We start from the raw sequence: 26,872 nt of genomic DNA, 5'->3' as shown, positions 1-26,872 counted from the left end.
AATCGAGAATAAAAAGTCACCATGACTAGGCACTCTAGCTAGGTTTCTCAACCTTAATAGATTAGTTTGTCTATATATATATATATATATATATATATATATATATATATATATATATATGTCTTTCACCACATTAAGAGAATTTTAAATAATAATTTCAAATATTTCCATAAAAAAATTAGCTTGAAAAATATAGGTGCGTGGCTGGATTTTAGAATCTACCCGTTTGTTGATTGGAGGATGGATTTTAGAGATATAATGAAGCGAGGTTCAAAGATTATGGAGTGCATATATATACTCCGCAACGCCCACAAACCTTAACCCCCTCCCCCCCACCCGGTTCCTTCTTCTTTCATATCACGAAATCGATATCAAGCTCGATCTCATGCAATAATATATCTCGACTAAATCATCATAATTGATTTGGGTTTTTATCGTTGCATCAGTCGGGAATTAAAGGGATGATCGGGTGGGAGGATATATACAAGATAGTGGAGGCGATGCTACCGCTGTATGTGGCGCTTGCGTTGGGTTACATCTCCGTCAAATGGCTGCGGATGTTCAAGACCAATGAATGCGATGCGATAAACAGATTCAACTGTTATTTCATCATCCCATTCTTCACATTCCATTTCACATCTGGGGTTGATCCCTACAATATGAATTTCAGGTTTCTTGGAGCAGATGTGGTCGCCAAGGCAATTGTGGGCGTGGGTTTAGCTTTGTGGATTCGTTTCTCGAATAAGGATTATTCATGGCTGATAACTTCCTTCTCTCTAGCCAGTTTCAATAACACGCTAGTGGTCGGAGTTCCTCTGCTCAAGGCCATGTACGGGGAATTAGGGGAGGACTTGGTCGTGCAATCATCTGTCATCCAATGCCTTGTGTGGCTGCCGATTCTCCTCTTTATGTTGGAATTCAGGCGTGCGTGTGGTTCTTCTTGCATCAACATCGAAAATGGTCAGGAGAAGCAGCTGCAAGTGCAACCGATGCCTTCTTCCACCCAAGAACCGCAATCATCAAGCACTACTTTTGCCATTAAAATCGTTAGTGGCGATGATGATATAGTTAAATCAGCAGGCGTGGACGGCACATTAGCACTATCCTCTTCTGGTTTTTTTTCATTTATGAAGAAAATTTGTATTAGGCTGGGCAGAAATCCTAACAACTACGCTTGTGTTCTTGGCCTGATTTGGGCTCTCTTAGCAAACAGGTATATATCATCCATGTACATTTTCTGGGCTTGCCTTCTGTCTATATATTCAACATATGCATTTGCATATTGAACAATAATAAATTCATTGCCTTATAATAAATATACATACATGTACAGATGGAATTTGAAAATGTCAGGCTTAGTCGAAGGATCGATTCTCATAATGTCGAAGGCCGGAAGTGGAGTGGCCATGTTTAACATGGGTAAACAACTAGTGCGCGCGCGCACACACACACACACACACACACACACACACATATATATATATATATATATATATATATTCGCGCGCGTACACAAACACACGCACATAGAGTTAAATTTAATGCTGCCATTTATTGTACTAAAAGCTGTATGCATGAATGTGGCAGGATTGTTCATGGCACTACAAGAAAGTGTTCTAGGATGTGGTGTTGGCTTATGCATGTATGGAATGGTTCTGAGGTTTTTAGTTGGACCTATGACTACAGCTGTTGGATCTCTTGCTTTAGGCTTGCATTCAAATATACTTCAAATCGCAATAATTCAGGCAGCATTACCACAAGCTATAATCTCGTTCGTGTTCGCTCAAGAATACGGTTTGCATGCTAATCTACTCAGTGCCGCGTAAGTGTTGTCAAATTTAACCACCACCCTTTATTTACAGCTAGTTCAACATATATATATATATGGATACTCCTTTATCTTGGTCATTTAAATATTATGATGATAAATTGGTAATTTTGTTATTATATTGATCAAATTATCTGTGTTGTTTGCAGGGTAATTTTCGGCACAATCATATCCCTTCCTCTCTTGATTGTCTACTACCTTATTTTAGATCTTATTCAATGATCGAGTACATATGTACCACCAATGTGTTAATGTTATATTATCAAAGTATTATAAAAAATAATAAATTGTCGAAGTATTGAATGTGTGTACCGTACCATCAAACCCAGCACTGATTTTCGATTTATTTATGTATACAGTGCATTCAAACATCATGCAGACTAATATATATATATATATATATATATATATATATATATATATTGTCATTTCACTTGAAGTATTTTTTTTTTGTTTTTTTGTTATGTTACATCATGCAGACCAACATTTTTTTGTTATGTTATATTTATATCAAACTTCAACAAATCCACTAACCTTAATTTAGTCCTTTTTTTAACAATAGTGCAGTCAACAACTTTAGTTAATAAATTATTTTTCGGTTTCACATCAGTACTCCAAAGAAAAAGACTAAATTGAAAAAAGCATAAATCAATATTGCTCTTGTGGGCTATCCAAAAATATCTTATAAATTTCACGCTTCACTTGTTCATTCTTGAACCTGAATGAGATGTGTTAAATATTTCATATTGGCTAGATTAAGTCATTAGATGTTTTATATATTGACTTGGTCAATTACTCTTTAAGTTAGTTTTTTGGGTGGAGTTAAGATCAAGTTTCAGTCTTAACATGATATTAGAGTCGTGTTCACCGTTATATGTTGGATTGTCCTATAGGTCATCCAATAATGTCTTGTAAACTTCACGCTCTAGTTGTTCATTTTTTGACGTGTGTGTATGCTAGATGTCTCACATCGATTTGATTAATCTCTTGAGAGTTATATATATAGACTTGAACAATCATAGTTATTTATGAGCTAGTATTTAGAGTTGACGTAGACTCAAATTTCAATCTAACATTTAAATTGACCAAAATGTACTTTTCCCAATTAGTGAGTATTGAAAGAACTTTCATGAGATCAAGTGAGAATAATATCGTTTATATCAAACTTTAACAAACCCACTAACCTTGTTAGACAAATTTACGATTTATTTATACAATGGAGAGTAATGAAGCATAAAGTTAGACGTGAAGGGTTCAACTTTTAGAAACTAATTACCAACCGGTGCTTTTTAAAGTTCTCTTGAAGAAAAGACAAAAATTTGTGTGAGATGGTCTCACGGACTGTATTTTGAGAGACGGGTCTCTTATTTGGGTTATCCATGAAAAAGTATTACCTTTTATGCTAAGTGTATTACTTTTAATTGTTAATATCGGTAGGGTTGATTCGTCTCACATATAAAATTCGTGAGACCGTCTCATAAGAGACATACTCTAAAGAAAAATATAACCACATTTATGTTCGAATATAAAGTTGATATGATCGAAGTTTCATGATTCGATTGTTATATTTGGATTTTAGTCATATATGTAAACTGGATTTCGTGGACTTTCAAGATTTATTTGTGACCAATTAGGTATCTAATTGAATTAAAAAAATCGATGGCAAAACAAATATAGCTAATTAATATGTTTTTTCAAATTCTTTCTTTTTTTACTCTTGAGTACTTTCAAATTTTTTAATTGTTTTTTTTTTTGTGACGTGATTATCTTTTCATCATCTTTTATCTCGATGTCAATATTTTTTCCACCTTTTTTATTTTTATTTTTTATTTTTTTGGCATAAAAATGTAAAGTTTTCTATTTTAATTTTTGACCTCAAATAATTATTGCATGTTTCATATCACTTATTTGATTTATTTTCTATTTCGATTACAATTGCTTAAAATAGTAATATGTAATCTATATATCTTTCTGAAGCATGGCGTGTATTTCCAATATTCATCGACATCAATGTCCAATTCAAGATTCAAGGAATTAGTAGACAAAAATTATTGATTCATAATTTAAAACCATGAATGCAACCATAAGCAAGAATAATTATTGAGAAATCAAAACATAATTCTAATCAAATACTAAAAAAATTTCTTTAAAAAAATAATAACAAAAAACTGCTAAACTCACTAACTTTTTATTATTTTAAATATTTTATTTTAATTCTTTAAATTCTTTAATGACATATAGAATACTTATGTAATCATGTATTGGCTAAATAATACGATTCATTTGGTATTGAATTATATTATAATCATGGTATAAATAGTGTTAGGATCGATGGTGTGTTTATTAGATGGAAGTTGAATATACACTCCAAACTTTTTTTTCTTCTACTTCATAAATATGTGCTTCGAACTTTTTTAAGAGTTAGAATCTTATCTCAATTTTTGAAAGTGCAATAGACTGCTTAAAAGTGCAGAAACAGTCCATAGAACTTGATGAAACTTAAAAACATTAGAAGGTGAAATAACACAAAGTTTGTTTCTGGAAGTTCGAATGATAAAACTCTTCTATGTCTCACATTCTTCTGTTTCCAGAAGGTATCACTAAAAGACTTTGTTCAGTGCACACTTGTACAAACGCACTTCAGTAAGACTTACCATTTTCTGCTGAAACTTTTAGTATCACAACTCACGACTCAACACTCGTTGAATTTTGATTCTTGGAAAAACTCTTTCCACATATTACAAACACTTCACCTTTTTCAGTAGATAAATACAATGAAAGAGTATGTGAAAAAAGATAGCACAAATGATCTTCTGAATCTGATAGAACTTTATAGCATGTGCTGATTTTTTTGTAGACTTTCAGCTAGAAGGTGTGAGTGATTTTGTAATTTCACAAAAAAGTCTGTATGTTTTGAACACATAATAAAGCCTTTTATAAACCATCTTCAATGTTCTAATGAGAACAAATCTTTTTTCTGTTACGAGTACATGTAACCAATAATAGACTTGTTATTTGTTTTTTTTTACCCAAAATTGTAGTGAGAAATTAATTATTTGTACGGATCATTTAATTTCTTTAAATAAAGTGACTTATATATACAGAACGACTAAAATAAATAGGAACATCCTTTCATAGATAGTAGAAACAAAATGAATGTCACTAGAGTGGTCTGATAGATTACTGTAAAGCAGTACTATCTTTCTACCTATTGCTACTGGTTCTATATTAATTCATTCTAAGTTCGATCTATTGATATTTCTATTTAAGGGTGTGTTATTGTAACGTCCAAAAGTAAACCCATGTAAACAACATGTATGGAAAGTGCTAAATTGCTTAATTGTTTTAATTGATTTATTCTAATGCTTAAATAGTACATATTGCATTATTAAACGATTAGTTTGCATGATTTCATGGGAATTGAAGATTTTATCAGAATATTCAATAATAAACTGGAGAAAGGAGATAGATGACGACTAAAAATAAATATTTTTAAGGCTTGTTAATATGATTAAATATGTTTAAATTTTTCTAAACATAATAGAGCCCAAATTATTCTACGAGACGAGCTCGATTTTACCAGGGAAGACGGTTTTGGGCCAAACGAGAAACTTTTAAAGGACCAAAAGTATTATTTTTGAAAACTAATTTTTATAAACTTTTATTTTCAATTAAATAGGTGTTATTGGGCCTAATTTACCTAATATTAGTAGGTCTAATTGCTCTTAAACACAAAGGTCCCAAACCTAAGCCCATTAACATGAAAATTTTAAATCTATAAAATATAAACCTAGGGTCTTACTAAGCCCATTCAGCCGAGAATCACAACCACATCACACACAATAGTTTTCGAAAATTAGGAGAAGAAAAACAAGGAGTCTTCGTCGCTTGTTCGTCCTTCTTCGCACCTCACGCAAACGATCGTATATTCGAGTGTTCTGAAACGTAAAAGCACACTTCTAAACTTCTTTGACGCACCATTCAAATCATATTATTCTTGTTTTACGTATTTTGCATGAAAAAAAATGAGGTGCAAATCTCTTAACATTTTGACGATTATATTCAAATTTTCGGTGATTTTACACTTGTTTGAAATACTTTATGATTCCTAAGGACACGCTGCCAATAAGATGTGTTTAAGGGACGGTAAAAGAGTCTTTTTGGGACAATATGTGTGCTGGAACAGAGCTTGGCAAGGAAGGCAACAATCCTAGGGTTTTCTAGGGTTTGGGGAAGGCTACGGCTTGGAGGGGCAGGGCGCCAGGGCTCGTTCAGGGCTTGGGCAGGGGCCTATGCTAGACGTGACTCAACGCTAGGAAGAGTCCTAGCATGTCTGGACTCGGCGGCTATAGCGAATGCGGAGTCCACGTGCACAAGGACTCTCACCCGTGCATGCATCGGCTGGATTCTTCAAGGGGGTGTGCCGCTCGGTTAGTGATGGTCTAGGCTGGTCCAGTAGGGTCTAGGGAGGATGGCCTGGGGTTATGGCCCGGGCTGGTGTAGCATGGTCCATGGTGGCTTGATGAAAGAGGGTTGTGGCTAGGAGTTCATGCGCAAGGGTGGTTCGCGTGAGCTGGGGCTGGTGTGCTGGTCCATGAGGTTCAGGTAGGTTCCAGGAGGGTCAAGGTTATGGTTAGGGTCAGGGCTGGTCGAGGGTGGCTCGGTGGTGGCATGTGGTATGGGTAAGGCCGAGGGTTCCTAGGGACTTTAGGGCTCGAAAATGGCTTGGTGAAGGGAAGGGCTCGAATCATGGTCCTCAGGGGTTGATTCATGGTTCATGTGGGTATTGTATGTATGAAAAGTCGATGCTTAAAGTTTGGGAAGAAAATATTAAGTTTTGAATTAATTCGGGTTTTAAACGCTTCACGTTTTATTAATTAAGGAATTAAATCAAAAAGCACGATTTTATGTTAAACAAAAATATTAGAAGTCAAATATAAGCTTAAATAATTATTCGGGATAGTCTCGAGTCAATAGAAGTGAGAAAAAGTAAAAATCGATAAATTTAGGGTACAAGGATAAAATGGTCATTTTTCACCTGGATAGTACAAAAAGGGTTGACAGTGTCTCGAAGAATCATAACGCATGATAAATGATATTGTAAAACGTTTATGATGAAAATATTGGATTTTATGATTTATGATAAAGCTGTGCAATTTTTAATGTTAAAATCTTGTTTTACGAATTTGAAAATTACACGATATTTTATGATTATAATGAAAAGAAAATTATTTTGAAGGATGTGAATTGACTGTGACAAAAAGGATATGTTATATGATTATTGGGAATATCGTAAGGGAGAAAGCCCCAGAGAGAACCCAGCGATCGTATTTAATTTCCATTTAAAGCGGTACCTAGTGCCTGTACCCATGCGCAATGGTGAGCTAAGACTGATCTGTCTACCACATGATACAGGTAGTCACTTTCAGGAATAAAATTTCACCCAAAATGATAAATGATCGAAAGCTTTATTATTTGACGATTTATGATTAAATTATGCTTACAAATTTATGCTAGCTTATTTTGAATAAAAGTATGATTTTTAATGCATGTGCTTGTATATGTATTATTTTTTACTTATGTTTAGAACGTACTGAGTCATTAAACTCACTAGGTTTGAATGTTGCGATTTTTAATGCATGTGCTTGTATATGTATTATTTTTTACTTATGTTTAGAACGTGCTGAGTCATTAAATTCACTAGGTTTGAATGTTGCAGGAGAGGATGAGATTGAGGGAGGCGCTGACGCTTGTGTGGATCGAGCCTGGCAGTACACTTTCGAGGGACATTATTTTCCACATTAGCTTGATATTTAAAGTTTTAAAGATTTTGTTAAGGATTTAATTAGAGATTTTTATGCTTTATTTTGAACTTAGTATTGATCATGTTAATGGTTGACGTATGATTTTTGTTAATTGACGAGTTAGGGATTTTATGCACTTTTAATTTTTAGATGTTAAATTATTTTTGGATGTTGGACTGTTAAGTCATTTTAAATATGAATTTCGAATTTCATGTTCAAAAAAATTTAGTAGGATTTTAAGGTTTAAAAAGTAGTGAACGTTTCAGTTGGTATCAGAGCAAAGGATCCCCAAAGGGTTCTATTAATGCCACTCTGAGAAGCTCAAGAAGTCACGCCTCAAGACTGTGAGTTTTTACTGCTTTAGATTTTATATGCTGAATTTTAAATGCTTTCGTGATACATGATATAGGAGGTTAGATGCACGTTTCATTTTAAAAAAAATGTTAAATGCATGTTGGTTACGTGGTATGAACGATTTGTACAAAGATGCCTCCTGGACAGATTCTTCGTAGGGATAATGAGGATAAGTAGGAGGAGGAGATTCCACAACCTTCACCTAATCAGGATGCTAGTGCCTGTGTACTAGCCGGTATGGCTTGATTACTAGAGCAGCACGTGGGAAATGGTGCAAGGGTCCGATCGGAAGCTGTCTATAAGAGATTTAGGAGGATGGATCCCGCGGACTTTCCTGGCACTACTGATCCATTAGTGGCTGAGGGATGGATTAGATATTTAGAGGTGATCTTTAGGTATATGGATATGGCATACGCTGACCGAGTTTTTCGTATCATCTATCTACTGAAGGGTGACGCTTCCTTATGGTGGGAGGGAGCAGAGCGATGAGTGAACCTAGCGACACCGAAATGGGAGGACTTCAAGAGGTATTCTATGATAAATATTTCACTACCAACGTTCGTTCGAGGTTGAATAGAGAGTTTATTATTCTCCGTCAGGGGGACTTGACTGTTGGTGAGTTTGTGCAGAAGTTTGATAGAGACTGTCATTTCGTGCCCTTGATTGCCAATGATGTTGCGGAGAAGTTATGACATTTCTTGGATGGATTGAGGCTGACGATCCAACGAGATGTGATGCTCATTGATCCTATTTACTATACTACTGCCGTTGCTAAAGCTTTTAGAGCCGAGCAATCTATGAAGAATATTGACTGGGAGATGCAGTACAAGAGGAACCGTGCCCAGCAATCAAGTCAGCAAAATAAAAAGCCATTTACAGGACCACCGAAGTGGCCAGGACAGCCAAAACCACAAGGATACCCACCAAAAGAAAACGTCCCAAATACTGAGGAGAGACCACTTTGCAAGGAGTGCGATCTCCATCACTACAGAAAGTACATGTGGGGCACTTACAAGTGCTTCAAGTGCGGAGGAATGGGGCACTTAAGGTTTATGAAATGCATCATGAAAATATTTATGAAAATGTTTATGTTTAAATTTATGCATTTTCATGAAAACGATATTTTAAGTACAAGTATTTTTCACTGTTATATGTTAACTGTATTACGTATTACTTGTTATCAAGATTATGGTGTGTTGAGTCTATAGACTCACTAGGTGTGATGGATACAGGTGGTATTGAGGGAGGACTTGATGAATGATTTGACTGGACTGATGGCGCACACAACCCGAGGACCAACGCTTCTACTTTTTCCGCATTATGATTTATGACTCATGACTTACGTTAAAGATTTTTAAGACTACTTATTTATGCTTTTGAGAGATTTTTGAGAGGTTTAATATGGGCTTTACCTTTCAAATTATTGCTCTTTAGGTTTGGTAAACAGTAGACAATTTCAGTTTTATGACTATTTCACTTGATTTTTAAAATGCTAGTTGGTTGATGTTTTATTTTAAAGAGTAAAATATAAAAATATTTTCATGTGGTAAATGTACATGGCCAGAAATTGAGTGTTTTTTTTTAAAAAAATTATAGTATTTTTAAAGCAACAAAAAAGGGCAGGACGTTTCAGTTGGTATCAGAGCAAATGTTCTGTAAAGGGTTGTGCCACCATCAGCGCCGGAAAGATCAGTCTTCAAGCCTCAACTTGTAAGTTTAAATGCTTTATTTGATTTTATGATGTTACCTGCATAAGTACATGGCTTATATGTTCACGTCACATGTTTAATAGCATTATGGTGATAAATGTTTTACATGCTCTAGAATTTTTATACGTAATACGATATGAAATAAGAAATTATTTGATTTCAACGCATGTCGGTTTGTGGTGGAATTGGACTATATTGATTTTTTTGGTTTTAGTATTGACGTTCTAATTTTTGGGCTATAAGTTAATCGTGAATATGATGAAATTTTTGGGACACATAGATTTCCTAAGAAAACATTTATGATTTATGGTTACTAGTCCAATTAATTTTTGGGAATTAGACTTAAGTAATAATTGTTCGAGGACTGCGATTATCTTGGGAAGTAAGAAAATGTATAAATTAGAATTTTAAGTTTTGACGAAAGGGAAAATTGATTATAGGAATTGATTTTTGGGTAAATAAGTTTAAATTTATCGAAATTATGTTATGGGAAACCCATAGAAGAGGTTTAAGAATGCCAAGAATTTACGGGTTAATTGTAGGATTTTTGAAATTAAGGACCAATTAAGATAATTTTTGAGGAAATTAAGAATTTATTTATGCAATTGCTAAGGAATTCGGGGATTAGTTAGCAATAAAAACAAATTGAATGGGTTAAATAGTAAGAATTTTGAGGATTTAGACTTTTTAAGAATATTTGGAACTTTGGGATATCATGGTTATAGTGTTATAAGGAATGTTAATCAATGGTTTTTAAGGATGAATCGATATTAGGCTTGAAAAATCTAAGCGTTAGCAGATGAGTTTGGGATTTTAGGATTGAAATATGATAAGTCGATGAACATTTTGGGTATAAATTAAGGAAAGTAATATACGATAAGTTTGGTTATCCATCTTTTCAATATTGGGATCGTAAGAAAAATTGAAATTTGAGGTTATAATAGTATAACACTAAGACATTATGGGTTTTCTAAGTTGCAAATTACAAATAAGGATTTAGAAGAAAAAATTAATTGGGTTCAATAAGATGTAAGGACATTCTAAAACTTAAGTTTGATCAGGGTAGCGCAGCGGAAGCGTGGATTTTTGGGATATTAGAACTAGGCCTAAACTTTGGGTTATCTAGGATAAGCGAATTTCGAGGACGAAATTCAATTTAAGAGGGGTAGATTGTAACGCCCCGAAAATTTTAAGGTCCACGCGAACCACATGCATTTGAATTATTAAATTTTTTGTATTTTAATTAAATGCTCTAATTGCATAAATTAATTATGTTGTGCATATCTGCATGTTTAAATTATATTTTCTACATGGTTGCATTAAAATTGTATTTTTAGGAAAATTCAAGTGACGATCGAGGAACGGGGACCGAGGGCTGAAAATGTAAAATGTTTTTATTAAATAATTATTTTTAATTATTTAAAATAAGGCCGATGCTTGTTAGTATTTTCGAAAATAAGGGTTTCGAGGTGATTTTATACGCCGGGACGTAAATTTTATCGGTGTTGGTTTTTCAACTAAAATACGAGCTTTTCGGCAACCTGGCTATTAAATTCACCTATTTAATTAAAGAAAAACTTTGCTATTATTTTATTTAAATCCTAACTTAACTAATGGGCTTAATTTTATGGCTTAATAGGCCTAAAGCCTACTTAGTAATTAAATTAGTATTAAAATGTATTAAACTTCTTAAACCCTAGTCTACTCGATCAAGTCTCGGCCACACCTTTTCTTTATTCTGAAAACACTCTCCCCACACACACAACACTCGGCTGCACACACACAACAATTGGAGGAGGAATTTTCGAAGGAAACAAGTCTAGAACAAGCCACCGTTTGCGTCCCGTTCTTTGTCGTCAACGTATATTCGAGCGTATAATACGCAAAGGCACACCTTAATCTTCTTTTCTCATCCATCATATCATATTATTGTTTGAATTATTGTATGCATGAAGAACATGAATTTATTTTCAGAATTTTCGGATATTGTATGCACTCATGAGAAAACTTAAGATTTTTTATGCAAATTCATGGTTTTATCATGTAAAGGGGCTGCCATGGTCTTAGGTTATGCACTAGTAATGTTTATACATGAATTCAGGCCCTAACTTATTCACCATACTCACCAAAGTCGAAGCTAAACAAGCAAAACAATCTGGAACCGATTTCTGCTGTCATGGGTTGGGGGCATTCAGGTTTCACGATGGAGAGGTTGGCTTGGTCTTGGCTGGGGCCAGGGCTTGGCTATGGTCTGTGAGGGGTCAGGGGTAGAGTCTTAGCCATGCTAGGACTCGTGGCCAAGGGCTGGGGAGGAGTCATAGCAAGCTAGGACTCCACCCGTGAGTTTTAGGGGGAAGCATGCGCAGGGTTGCAGGTTTGTGCAGGGAGGAGGTGGCTCGGCCTGGGGGCTTTGAGCTGGGCTAGGTCGAGTCATAAGGGTCCTAGAGAGAGCTTAGATGGGGTGGTTCAAGGTCTGGTATGGTTTGGTTCAGGGAAAGGCATGAGAGAAACCTGTAAACATGAGAGGGGCATGGGTCGCGCGTTGCTGCCTTCTGATCTAGGTGGCTCACGCGAGAGTTCCAGGGGCTGGGTTGGTCTGGGCATGGTTTAGGCATGGTCTAGGGAAGGTTAGGGACGTGTGGGTTCGGTGGTGGCTCAGCAGGGAGAGTCCTAGTTGGGTTAGGAGTCCTAGACATACAAGGAAGCACACACACAACACAGTAGAATATTGGGTTGAGTTTCAAGCAAGTTTTGGTCGGGCTAGGGCTTGTTTTACGGGCTGGGCTTGCACAGTAGGGTCCCTAGATGGGTTGGCTAGGTTTTGGCTCAATGTGGCTTGGGCGTGGCTCGAGTAAATTAGGAGATGACTCGGTGTGTCCGGTTAAGGGTCAAAAACGAGATTTTTAGAACTAAAAATGAATCCAAGGGTCCACGGGGGTGGCTCATGGCTTGGAAGGGTAGAATAAATAATAAAATGTTATTTTAAAAATTTGGGATCAAAACAACGAGTTTGGATTTATTCGGGATTTAATCGCCGCACGAAACGCTAATTAACGAATTAATTGAAACGTCTAGTTTTAAGCTTTATAAAATCATGAAAAATTAGGTTTAAGCTTAAATAATTATTAGAAGTCTAATTTTTTAATTTGGGAATTTTATATTAAGTTTTGGTTTAATTCGGGGTTAAAACGCTATAATACGTCTCATTTAAACATTAATTTAAAAGTCCTCGATTTAAGCGAAATAAAAATATGAGAAAATTCATGTAAGCTTAAATAATTATTTGGGACATGTTAGAGTCAATGAAATTAAGAAAATAACAAAAACATGAAATTTTACGTCTAGGGGTAAAACAGTCATTTTACACCTAGAAATTTGTAAAGGTCATGGCAGTGCCCTAAATGCTATTTTTTATGGAATTATGACTATTTTTAAATGTTTATAAATTGTTCATGATTAAATTATGATTTTTAAATGTCTACAGGATTTTTATGATTTAAGAAGACATTTAAAATACATGTTGCATGCTTGGTTTCAAAAATGAAAAATGTAAATATTATTCATGATTTTTCTAAGTGATGTGAATGAAAAAAATGTTGAAGGATGTGAAGTGATTGTGACTAATTCGTTAATGTTGGCGACGTCGTGAGGGTTATGGTCCCAGTGGGAGCCCGACGATCGTGTTTCCATCATTGCGAATATGTGGTAACGGTTTTGTGGTAACGGTAAGAATGAGAATGTCGTGAGGGGAAAAGGCCCCAGAGGGAACCCATTTATGGGAAAAGGCCCCCGAGGGAACCTCGATGATCGTATTTCTATTCGATCATGATAGGCCAGGGCCCAGTTGACCGGTGAAAGTGTTGCTGATGTCCCCCGCCGCCCAGTACTGAGGTTTCACTTAGATGGATCCATCGAATTTCATGTCATGTCATGTCAGGAAAGTCACAATAAACGATCTGAATTCAACAAAGGGAAAAGAAAATGTTCATGATCATGTTTAAGGTTTTATGTCATGTCATGTTGAGGAAAAAGGAACAAGGTTAAGGTTTATGAAATGCATCATGAAAATATTTATGAAAATGTTTATGTTTAAATTTATGCATCTTCATGAAAACGATATTTTAAGTACAAGTATTTTTCACTGTTATATGTTAATTGTATTACGTATTACTTGTTATCAAGATTATGGTGTGTTGAGTCTATAGACTCACTAGGTGTGATGGATGCAGGTGGTATTGAGGGAGGACTTGATGAATGATTTGACTGGACTGATGGCGCACACAACCCGAGGACCAACGCTTCTACTTTTTCCGCATTATGATTTATGACTCATGATTTACGTTAAAGATTTTTAAGACTACTTATTTATGCTTTTGAGAGATTTTTGAGAGGTTTAGTATGAGCTTTACCTTTCAAATTATTGCTTTTTAGTTTTGGTAAACAGTAGACGATTTCAGTTTTATGACTATTTCACTTGATTTTTAAAATGCTAGTTGGTTGATGTTTTATTTTAAAGAGTAAAATATTTTATAAAAATATTTTCATGTGGTAAATGTACATGGCCAGAAATTGAGTGTTTTTTTTGAAAAAAATCTAGTACTTTTAAAGCAAGAAAAAAGGGCAGGACGTTTCAGTAGAGGGCGGAGGGTGATCGCCGGTGCCATGAGGTGGCACGGACAATGAGCGGCTCCTGGCAGGCTTCTAGGTGGAGGGAACATTAATGAACCGTTCTTACACCGGAAAGAGAGGGATTCCGAGACTGTTCAATGTAATGGACTGTATAGTTGAAGAGGGCTTAAAAGATTTGATCGGTACTACTCATATCACGATGGTGCATCTTCTTTTCGGTAGCTCATCACATAATAACTTCAAAGTTAAGCGGGCTTGACTTGGGGAAATTTTGGGATGGGTGACCTCCTGGGAAGTTTCCTAGGTTGCGTGTGAGTGAGTATATAAGCACGCTGGAAAGACTCGTCTTAGTACAGTGAGGACAGTCGTCAAATCTGGGACGTTACAAGTGGTATCAGAGCCGACCTCTCTGAGTACGGTGTGGTTCGGGGACGAACCAAGCGGAAGCTGGTGGGCATGTGAGGCCCGGGGCCGAAGAGGGCGGGGAGTGATCGCCGGTGCCATGAGGTGGCACGGACAATGAGCGGCTCCTGGTAGACTTCTAGGTGGAGGGAACATGAATGAACCGTTCTTACACCGGAAGGAGAGGGATTCCGAGACTGTTCAATGTAATGGAACATACAGTTGAAGAAGGCTTAAAAGATTTGATTGGTACTACTCATATCACGAAGGTGCATCTTCTTTTCGGTAGATCATCACATAAGAACTCCAAAGTTAAACATGCTTGACTTGGAGAAATTTTGGGATGGGTGACCTCCTGGGAAGTTTCTTAGGGTGCGTGTGAGTGAGAACATAAGCACGCTGGAAAGACACGTCTTGGTACAGTAAAGACAGTCGTCAAATCTGGGACGTTATAAGTGGTATCAGAGCCGACCTCTCCGAGTACGGTGTGGTTCGGGGACGAACCAAGCGGAAGCTGGTGGGCATGTGAGGCCCGGGGCCGAAGAGGACGAGGGGTGATCGCCGGTGCCATGAGGTGGCACGGACAATGAGCGGCTCTTGGCAGGCTTCTAGGTGGAGGGAACATGAATGAACCGTTCTTACACCGGAAAGAGAGGGATTCCGAGACTGTTCAATGTAATGGACTGTACAGTTGAAGAAGGCTTAAAATATTTGATCGGTACTACTCATCATCACATAAGAACTCCAAAGTTAAGTGGGCTTGACTTGGGGAAATTTTGGGATGGGTGACCTCCTGGGAAGTTTCCCAGGGTGCGTGTGAGTGAGGACATAAGCATACTGGAAATACTCGTCTTGGTACAGTGAGGACAGTCGTCAAATCTGGGACGTTACATTACCAGTGGATGTAGAGTCGGGATTCAGAGTTACAGAGCCTTCTGGCAAACAAATGGTCTCTACAAGCATGATTAAGGATGTGGAACTCAAATTGCAAAAGAGACCTTTTTGTATTACCAATGCCCGAATTCAACATTATTTTGGACCTGGATAGGCTCATACAGAACGGAGCTACTATTTATTTTCATCGAAGGTCAGTATCGATTAGACCGTCCAATGGGAAAGCGATCATCTTTGAGGCTGGACAAAACAATCAAATGCTGCATATTGTTTCATGCATCCGTGCAAAGAAGCTTATCCGGAGAGACTGTCAAGGTTTTCTTGCTAGTATTATATCTGTTGCCAATACTGGCAGTCGATCAATATAGGATGTGGAGGTTTTCAAGGACTTTCCGGATGTGTTCCCTGACAATGTTTCTGGTATCCCACCCGAGCGAGAGGTGGAATTTGCAATTGAGTTGATTCCTAGTACTGTGTCGATCTCTAAGGCACCGTATCGCCTAGCACCTGCCGAGATGAAGGAACTAAAAGATCAAATTCAAGAGCTGCTAGACAAAGTATTTATCGCCCTAGTATCTCTCCATGGGGTGCACCAGTACTGTTTGTGAAGAAAAAAGATTAGAGCTTCAGACTGTGCATCGATTACAGAGATCTGAATAGAGTGACCATGAAGAATAAGTATCAATTACCTCGAATCGAAGATTTTTTTGATCAGTTGCAAGGAGCTTCGATATTTTTAAAGATAGATCTATGGTCTGGATATCACCAGCTGAGACTAAAAGAGGTGGATGTGCACAAGACGGCTTTCAAAATACGTTATGGGCATTATGAGTTTTTAGTGATGCCTTTGGGATTGACTAATGCTCTGGCGATCTTCATGGATATCATGAATCGAGTATTTCAGTCGTACCTTGATCAGTTTATTATTTTCGTCAACGATGATATATTGATCTATTTCGAGGGCCGTGAGGAGCATGATCAGCACTTGAAGACAACCTTGCAAGTATTATGAGATCGGGAATTATATGAAAAATTCAGAAAGTGCGAGTTTTGGCTAGAGAGGGTGGCATTCTTAGGCCACATCATGTCAAAATATGGAGTAGAGGTCGGCCCATCTAAGGTCGAGTCAGTTAAGCAGTGGCCAGTGCCTAAAAGTGTGACGGAAATCCACAATTTCTTGGATTTAGCTGGCTACTATCGTAAGTTCATCAAGGGTTTTTCTCCCATTGCAGTACCCTTGACATCTTTGACGAAGAAGAATGTGAAATTTGTATGGGGATCGGAGTGTCAAAACAGTTTTTATCAGTTGAATCAAGCACTCACTGCCACGCTGGTTCTAGCTATGCCGACAGAACAAGGGGAATACGTGTTGTACACCAATGCTTCGAAGCTAGGATTGGGCGCAGTCCTTATACAGCAGGAGAGAGTCGTAGCGTATGCATCTAGACAGCTGAAAATACACAAAAATAATTATCCGACACATGATCTTGAACTTGCAGCAATTGTCTTCGCGTTGAAAATTTGGAGGCACTACTTATATGCTGAGAAATGCAAGATCTATGGGACCACAAAAGCCTCAAGTATTTCTTCACCCAAAAGGAGCTGAACATGAGACGAAAGAGATGGCTAGAACTTGTAAAAGACTACGACTGCAACATTAGCTATCATCCTGGCAAAGCTAATGTAGTGGTAGACCTTTGGAGTAGAAAATGGATAGTCTTGACCCATTTATCAGTGCAGAAGTCTCTACAAGTTGAAATTCAGCATTTTGATATTGAAGTTTATTCTAGGGGTGAGGCCTCTAATCTCACTACGTTGACAATACATTCTACTCTATGAGATAGAATTCGAGTCAGACAGCCTAATGATGAGCAATTGCAGAAATGGAGACAGCGAGATGAATCGAAGGTCATCATGTTATATTCAGTCAAGGATGGCATTGTTAAGTATCGAGGTTGACTATGGATTCCTAGTGGTGATTCACTTAGAGTTGACATTAAGACTGAAGCTCACAATACCCCTTATTCTGTTCATCCCAGAAGTACAAAAATATACAAGGACTTGCAACATTTATATTGGTGGTCGGGAATGAAACGAGATACTATGCACTTTGTATCCGAATGCTTGACATGTCAACAAGTTAAGGTAGAGCATCAAAGACCAGCGTGAATGCTTCGACCACTTCCCATTCCCAAGTGGAAGTGGAAGAACATTACTATGGATTTCGTGGTAGGATTGCCAAAGATGGTGAAATGACTCAATGTCATTTGTGTAATAGTGGAACACCTTAATAAGTCAGAACATTTCCTACTAGTGAAGATGAATTTTTCCATGACACAGTATGTGGAGCTATATACTCAAGAGATAGTCAGACTGCATGGAATTCCTATCTCTATGGTGTCGGACAGAGACACACGATTCACTTCATCGTTCTGGAAGAGTTTACATGCGGCCTTGGGAACCAAACTATTATTTAGTAACACATTTCATCCTCAGACAGACGGTCAGTCTGAGAGATTCACAAATTTTAGAGGATCTACTCCAAGCCTACGTGATCGATTTCCAAGAGAGTCGGGAACCGAAACTACCCCTAGTGGAGTTCACTTACAAAAACATCTATCAGTTATCTATAGGAATGGCTCCATACGAGGCATTATATGGAAGGAAACGTAGATCGCATGTCCATTGGGACGAGGTAGGAGAAATGGCTACGATGGGACCTGAGATAGTTCAGCACACCACAGAAATTGTCACCAATATCCAAGACAGAATGAGTCCAGCTCAGAGTCGACAGAAGAGCTACACGGACAAAATAAGATGCAGAATATGTGAGTCTAGTCTAAATTAAAATGACATTTGTCTGTGTCTTAACAAAATTTGATTTGAGGCTTGAAAGCTTAAGGGATATTTTGGTCACCTCATCGCCAATAGATAACACTCATTTAGTCAGGCATTGTTTGAAGAAATATAAGGAAGTTTGAGCACCAGTTTTTTCAAATGAAATGTGCTTGACCACGTCAATAATCTTGTTGCAATTGCGCTTAACTTCTTCCATTTCAATTTCTAAAGAAGTTTGATGATCAGATGTAGGAGATTGTCCACCTGATGTGCTAGTTTGATGTTCATAAATGCGTACCAGAGCAGCAGTGATGAGAAAGTAGGAAGAGCAATATTAATTATAAGATCATCAATAGCTGATGAATGGGCATCAAAAGTTACATCCGTAGCAGCATCTTGAACAATAGAATTAATCACTTCTCTATTGCAGAGAAATCCCTTACAGAAACCGGTGAAGAAGAGGGCTGAATAGTAGCAGCTTGGACTTGAGCTAGAGAATGTGCGGGAGTATTGGAGACTTCATCCTTAGGATGGATGTTGATTGTTTCCTCTACTTGCTCAGCCATGAATGGTTCTTGAATTACAACAATAACATCTTCTTTTAAATTATTATCAATTATTGAGACTGTCATTTCTAAAGTCCTAAGGTTAGTAAAAAGCTGATTAATTATTTCTTGATCATTAAAGGCAGTGAGAGCTTGATAATAATAATTGGAGCTTAGAACAACCAGTGTCTCTTGTAGCTTCTGAATTTTGACCTGCAAAAGGAAATAATTTCTTATGTTCATTGCATCAATGACAGAGTCTGTTTTAGTGGCAAAAAATATCATTCTTTCATAGGGCATTGGCATATGCACCATTGTTTCTGAAATCTGATAGACGGTGAACTGTGCAGATGCGGACCCAGTCATCAAAGTATGTAATATCCTTTACAGCATTAATCCATGTGGAGGTCAATTTGTGTTTGAACAGAGGATATAGGACCTGCAGCAACTAGTTCTTCATAAACCATATGCATTTTGCCTTAGACCTTGTCTGTTGAAACCTGTTGCTTAAGTCCAGAATGAGTGGACTCTAGCAGTGGATCTTGAATTACTACGCCACCAATTGGTCTTGGAGCAATGAGAACAAATCTGGATCTTTCAGTTTGTGGTTGTCTTGGTGTTGGAGTAGTATTTTGGGTGGATTTGTGTATAGGTGCTTTGGAAGCTTTAGATGTAGTATTGACAACAACATCTGAAGGAGTGCAAGATAAATTAGATATGGTTGTTATTTTTGTGATGCGGATAGATGATTTGGGTCTCTTTTTTTCTCAGTTTGGCTTGTTGGAGGTTGCGTATGAGAAAATGATTCCTCGGAGACAGTTTGTTCAAAGTCACTAACCATAGTGATTAGTTTCGTCTTGGTCCTTGTTTATTTTTTAGGAGTCTCTTGCTTGGTCCCTGTTTCCTTTGTGGCTTCAATAAATTCAGGAACAGAGGGTTTGGGTCAAAGGGCAACTATATTATCTGTTGTCGTACCATCTTTATCAGAAGTGAACCAAAACCAACATCCTTGAGAATTTTGTTGATCTGCAAAGCAAAGCCAGTGCTCTTCTTCATGACCATGTCAAATAGTGTTTTAAAGAGTACAGATTTTCAATTTACTTTGGTTTCAGAAGTAATAGTAGTCATCCCCTGCACATTTTCCTTGATAAATCTGTCAAAGGTCCCTGCTTTGACAAAGATAGATTTGGCAACAATGTCAGCCAGTTCTTGAAATTCCATCTTCAGAAATTTCTTGAAGCAAGATGGAGATAACTCATCTCCTTAAGCAGAGAAAAACTTAAGAGCAGTAAACATATCTTCTTTGGAGATGGTAGAGAAGTCGGTAATCCTAGAAATCGGAAGAGAAAAGGTGGAATTGAGCAAATCGACATCAATAAAAAGATTTTGTCATCTTCAGAGAAGATAATCTTTCCATCCTCAGTGAGAGGCATTCACATAGAAGCCCAACAATGATGCCTTGTAGATGACTACAGGTGATTCCAGAAAAGTACGAAGACCAGATGTCTCCAAGGTTTTGAACATGACTACCAGATGAGTGTCTTGAATAGTGTATACTGAAGCGAAGTAAACCTGGTAAACATTCAAAGTGTATGTGTTGGCCATTTATTCAAATGAGATTTAAAACACACAAAAGAAATGTTAGCAGAAAATCATAAGATTTGTAGAGATAAAGCAGAGAGCTTGAAGATGAAAGGGTTACAAAGTAAGAGAATTGAAATGTACAGCCATAGGTTGAAACATGAAGACATGTGTTAGAATTTTTTCGGTTGATTTTAAAATTTTTAAAAGGTGGTCTGTCAAACGACCAATAATGTAAAATTTGTTTGAATGTAAAAGCAATAGGTTGTACAAACAACTGCTATTAATAAAAACCAAAGGGAGCATGAACTGAGATAATACATGATAAGGTCCACAAAGAGAGCCAACAAATCCAGTAACAATACTAAATCAATAGAGACATTTTCTTATCAACATATATTCTTAATATGATATAGCAAGATTTGATAGAATCTTAACCATATTAAATAATATTCCCCCCTAAACTGATGTTTGAGATAAATCAATGAGACCTAACATATTATGGAAATAAGAAAACTTATTATAGGATAATGGTTTGATAAATATGTATGCCTCTTGTTGATCATTATATAAATATTTCAGACGAATGTCTTTCTTCTGCATAAGATCTCTAATGAAGATGTGTCTAATGTCAATATGCTTGGTTCGGGAGTGTAGAACTGGATTTTAAGTTATGGCTATTGCATTCTATTATCGCAAGAGATACGTGACTCAGAATCATTTATCGCATGATATTTCAATTGTTGTTGAATCCAAAGCATCTGAGAGCAGCAGCTTCCAACATCTAAGTATCCGACTTCAGCAGTAGAAGTGGCAATGGAATTATGATTTTTACTCAACTTAGATATCAGCCAATCACCGAAAAATTGACAGAATCCATTAGTATTTTTTTTCTATCCAACTTGCAACCTGCATAATCTGCATTTGAATGACCTACAAGATTAAATATAGAGTCTTTTGGATACCATAAACCAACATTTTGAGTACCCTTTAAATATTTTAATATTCTTTTAGCAGCTATACAATGAGATTTCTTTGGATCATATTGAAATCTAGCATAGAAGCATACTGCAAAAATTATGTTTGGTCTGCTAGCAGTAAGATACGATAGAGAACCAATTAAACTCTGATACAAGGTCTCTACTAAAACTCATCCTTCATCTTTATCGAGCTTAGTGAAGAACTTGTTTGATTTGAGGCAGCAGTGCATGTTTCCATACCAAATCTTTTCAGTAGATGTTTATTGCATTTCATCTGGTTATGAAAATTACAGACTCGAGCTTTCTAACTTTAAATCCTAGGAAGAATGTTATTTCTCACATCATGCTCATTTCAAATTTCTCCTGCATCATCTTAGCAAATTTCTAACCAAGTTTGGGTTAGTTGACCCAAAAATAACATCATAAACATATATTTGTACTAAGAAGATATGATGGTTTTTGACAAAAGTAAATATTGTTCTATCAAATGTTCTCATAGTGAAGTCTTGATTAATAAGAAATTTATAGATAGTGTCAAACCATGCCCTTAGTGCTTGCTTGAGACCATACAATGCTTTTTGTGATTTAAAAACATGATTTGAAGAGGAATTTCTACAAAACCTAGAGGTTTTTTTTACATAGACTTCTTCTTACAATAAATCATTGTGATACCCTTGTCCCACATATGAAAAATTAAAGATTTAAAATGAGTTTATAAAATGCTACAATGGACTTCTATAGCAACTTGGGTTAATCAATTTCGTAAAGCGAGGACGAATACGAAATAGTTGCTATAGGATCCCATTGTGCAGTCACGCAGGCGCGGGCCCGGGCGCGGGGCTTGACAGAATGGCATCAGAGCCGGTCACCGGCATGGAACACCGATAAATAAGTGTTATGCAGTGCAAAGTGCTACGTGCATGAGAGCCACCTCTTGAATCTGTGGGGCAAAGTGCTACATGACGGGAGCCACCTCTTGAACCTGTAGGAGCCACCTCTACATTCTCGGTGCTGGTGGATCGAGTGTTCAGGCCACAACGGGGACGTCGCGTTCTGAAGGAGGGGTGATTGTGATACCCTTGTCCCACATCAGAAAAATTAAACATTTAAAATGAGTTTATAAAGGGCTACAATGGACTTCTATAGCAACTTGGGCTAATCATTTTCGTAAAGCGAGGACGAATACGAAGTAGTTGCTATAGGGGCCCATTGTGCAGTCACGCAGGCGTGGGCCCGGGCTCGGGGCGTGACAATCATTCTGAAAAAGCACTATTCATATCCATTTAAAAAACTCTAAAGTTCTTGAATGCTACAAAGACTAGAAAGATTATGATGGATTCAAGTCTAGCTACTGGAGCAAGGTTCCATCATAAACTATTTGTTCTTCTTGTCTGAATCTTTGTGTCACGGGTCTTGCTTTGTTTTTTACTGTTGTCCCTTCCTCATTTAGCTTGTTTCTAAATACCCATTCAATTCCAATAAATTACTGATTATTTGGTCTAGGTAAAGAAAAGTCATACTTCATTTATTTTGAATTGATTGAGCTTTGCTTGCATTACTTCAATCCAACTTGGATCATTTAGAACTTCATCAATCTTCGTTGGTTCCATATGAGAGATGAAGGCATCATGCATATAGTAATTTATCATTTGATTTCTGGTTCTTAGAGGTGCTGATGGATTACAAATGATAACCAATGAGGGCAGATGTGTCTTGCTCCATTATAGCTAGGTTCTGAAAAATTGGTCTCTTGATGTGTTTTGACAACAGGTTGCTCTAGAATTTCATCGTCACGTCAAGTTCTAGAACTTCTAGGATGTGTTCTGGACTAACTTGAGTCTCAGCTATAGGTTCTTTCTCGTGAAGTTTTGATTCTAGATTTTGAGAATATTTTTCTTTTGGTGTTCTTTCGTCTTCACTGTCCATATCCAGATTAATCTATAATGGCCTGAAAATTTGTGTTTGAAAATTTGCGGAAAAATTTAAAATTTTTCTTTTAAAAATAATTAAAATTCCTCATTTATAAAATAAACTGATAAATCAAGTTTAATATTCAAAATAGCAGCGGAACAAGTTAAAGTAGTCCAACAACTGATAAAAATATTTGAGCATAACAAAATGGTAAATGCCGTAAATGAGATCCTCGGGTTCCACTACTGCCGACCCAAGCTAGCTCACTGGTACCCGCCCTCGGTCCCGACCTCATCAGTACCTACAACAATCAAATCTAGTGAGTCTAAAGACTCAGCATGCATATATCGTAAATAACGAGTAAATAATATAATAAAATTTCATGCAAGTGAAAATATCATGTCATGAGGCATAACGTAAAATATCGTGTCATGATTAATTATAATACGTGCATAACTGAACTAAAAATCAGAGTGAAAATGTTTGCTCCTTGGAGCTCTGTAATGAAATAGCATGGAATAATTTTATGGTGAGATTTTTGGTCTACGCAAGTGGCCCCTGCACTGAACTGAACTGAACTGACCGGTAACTGGTGACCGGGTGAAGTAATGAACGTCTGATCAGACTAATGCCACAGTATACTGGGTGGAACTGAACTGACTGGTAACTGACAACCGGATGATGCAATAATCCCATGATAGTGAAATGGCCACAAGCAATATCGCATAAATCTCAAAAATGAATATTTTATATTTTTATGCACGTAATATAATTAAATGGCATAATTAAATATCATGTACATTTTACCACATGGGTTGGATCTTTCCCAGGCTCGCTGCGACCTAAATTTAACATGAAAAATATGCAAATGATTTTCTTGACCAAACTTTGTAATTGAATCCAAAAACGAGACAATTACGCCCAACGACTTCGTATTTAATCACGACTCCGTGCCAACCCAAACCAACACCGAACCATCATTTAGTCAAGATTAAAATACACTTTAAATGATGAAATAATGCTCCTAAAATGGAAAGGGTCGAAAGTTTGGTGAATGGAGGCCAAAACATGAAACGCTCTTTCGAGAGTCAATTTGGCACATCGCACCGTAAATTCTCGTACGACCTCAAAACTGATCCGAATCACAAACGGCGACCTTCCTAACTCGATGAGGCACTGACCAGTCGAAGGCCATAGGCTAAAAGCCAACCAAGAACTTGAACGGGCCACTGAACCAAAGCAGCAAGTTGCTGTCACAAAAAATACAGCAGTTGTGCTTTGGTTTCCTTGCGTCGTTTGCGAGGCTAATGGATATTGGGGCTTGAACCACCGACCAGAACCTCTTACCAACTTCCTAAGGAATGATTTGAACCATGGCTAAGGGCTCTAGGCCAGCCACAATTCGTACCACACCCAAAACCAACCGAAAGTTCCACCCGAGAGCACCCTTGCATGCGTGTGGTGTTTTGATTCGTTATTTGTCTCGTGTCGTTCCAGTGGCAATTTGATTGACCATGTCACAATCTAGACATCCAGAGGTATGGTATGAACTGTGGCTAAGGGCCATAGGCCAACCAAGATCCACACCATTCCACAAAACTGAAAGTTACACTTGCTGTAAAATGAGAAGGCCGAAGGGGGAAGGGGCTGTTCTTGTGTTTTGATTTAAAAGCCGATGCAACCATAGACCAAGCCTCAAAATGGAGACTTGGTCATGTCTTAGAAATACTAGGGAAGGGATCAAACCAGGGTTACAGGCCCAAGAGCCAACCAAGGTTCGAACCATCCTTAGATAAGCAAAACAAAATTTTCGAACTCAAATTCTTCACTATGGGGAGGTTGCTGTCATTTCGATTTCCAGCAAGCATGGGGGCTGAACTAATGGGCCAACATGGTTCTAATCCGTCCTAGTACATGCCTAGGAGCAGCCTTGGGAGCCTAGGATCGAAACATCCACCTGAACTCACAAAAACTAGCGAACCGTGAAGCGTGAAATGAAGGACTGAAATTCTGCACCTCATTTTTTGAAAATAGTATCGAAGGATTTCAGTTTTGAGCTTAAATAAATCATGATTATGATGTTTTAAAATACTAATATGGCTTGATTGAAGAGTCAATAAAAATATAAACATGCCTGGTTTCGTTTTGAAAAGAAAACGAACGAAACGCAACGACGCGGCATGGAGGAGACGGAGCACTTTGCTACCTTGTTTTCTTTCTCGGTTTTCTCTCCTAATTCTTGCTATGATGCTCACGTTTTTCTCTCAAAGATGACTCTGAATTTCGGTGATGGGGGAGGGGAATGATGGTTAGGAGAGTGAGGGGAAGGGGTTGCAATATAAGGGGGACGGCAAGACCAAGTCTACCTTTTTTTGAAATTTGAATTTGTTTGATATCAAAATGATTGTTGGAGAGGGAAATGGATGGGGTGGCCGAATCCTACATGCTAAACAAGGCTAGGATCTTGATCTAATATTAATTAATTAAGTGTGATTAATAAATGAAAAGATTATCATGCTAAGGGATGACCAGGAAAAGGTCAAAGGTGAGTTGGCAAAGAATTGATTAATCAACTAAGGGGGCCGAAAATTTGAAATAAAAATGAAGGGAAATATTATTTAGTTAGTGTATTTTTTAACCTTAAGAGCCTTACATATCCTTTAAATAATTTAAGGAATTAACACCTTAATTAAGGAACCTAATTGAACTTATTTCCTACTTACCTCAAGTTACTAAAATAATTCCTTAACCCTCCTTCTAACTTAAATCAACTTATTAGCTAGCTAAAATAAACTCTGGGAATGATTTCTTAATCTTAAATTTTATCTCAAAACTCCAACTCCAATCCGCCCTCACTGAATTAACTGAAAAAATAAATTAAACTACTGCATAAAATAATTAACTTTAAAGAAAAGCATTTAAATACTCATGCAATAAAATCATTTTAATTTAAAATACTAGAATTATGCATGGCTTATACGTAGTCTAATTTACGGGTTCTACATAATCATGTTTAGTCTGTTATTTAAAGTTGAAATATCAGAATTTTCAAGAGCACTATTAATTTCATAAAAAAACATGTATAGTTTCTTCAACATTAAGAGTTTTGTTATTAAATATTTTGAAGGCTTTGTTAACTGCTGAATATCCAAAAAAAATTTCAGCATCTGATTTTGAATCAAAACCAGACAGATGATTTTTTGCATTATTATTCACATAACATCTGCATCCAAATATATGAAAAAAATACATAGCTTACTCCTTTTCCATAGCTAATTTGCAGTCTTTCCATGTCTTTTGTTGACCATGGTTCAATTTTGTGTATAACAATTAATGTTGACTGCTTCTTCCTAAAAATGCTGAAATATACTGCATCTGCAAGCATTGTTCTTGTTGT

At 37.0% G+C, this 26,872-nt stretch overlaps 1 protein-coding gene across 2 annotated transcripts in view; it reads left to right on the top strand.

Annotated features, from left to right (window-relative positions):
- The first annotated feature begins 329 nt into the window (after positions 1-329).
- Positions 330-26,872, top strand: part of LOC140808175 (auxin efflux carrier component 5-like) — a 44,089-nt gene continuing 17,546 nt past the window's right edge. The window contains exons 1-4 of one of the 2 annotated variants that reach the window (XM_073165228.1): positions 330-1,213; positions 1,334-1,419; positions 1,588-1,822; positions 1,978-2,062. In XM_073165228.1, the coding sequence (XP_073021329.1) occupies positions 462-1,213; positions 1,334-1,419; positions 1,588-1,822; positions 1,978-2,050 (1,146 nt within the window). In that variant the 5' untranslated portion in view covers positions 330-461 and the 3' untranslated portion in view covers positions 2,051-2,062. Of the gene's footprint in view, positions 1,214-1,333; positions 1,420-1,587; positions 1,823-1,977; positions 2,155-26,872 lie in introns of those variants that run through there. The other variant, XM_073165227.1, reaches the window with a different exon arrangement.

This window comes from Primulina eburnea, chromosome 12, assembly GCF_022965805.1.
Source record: "Primulina eburnea isolate SZY01 chromosome 12, ASM2296580v1, whole genome shotgun sequence".
Classification (NCBI taxonomy): domain Eukaryota; kingdom Viridiplantae; phylum Streptophyta; class Magnoliopsida; order Lamiales; family Gesneriaceae; genus Primulina; species Primulina eburnea.
The sequence above is the reverse complement of the archived record's forward strand: the minus strand, read 5'-3'. Positions and strand labels throughout refer to the sequence as shown.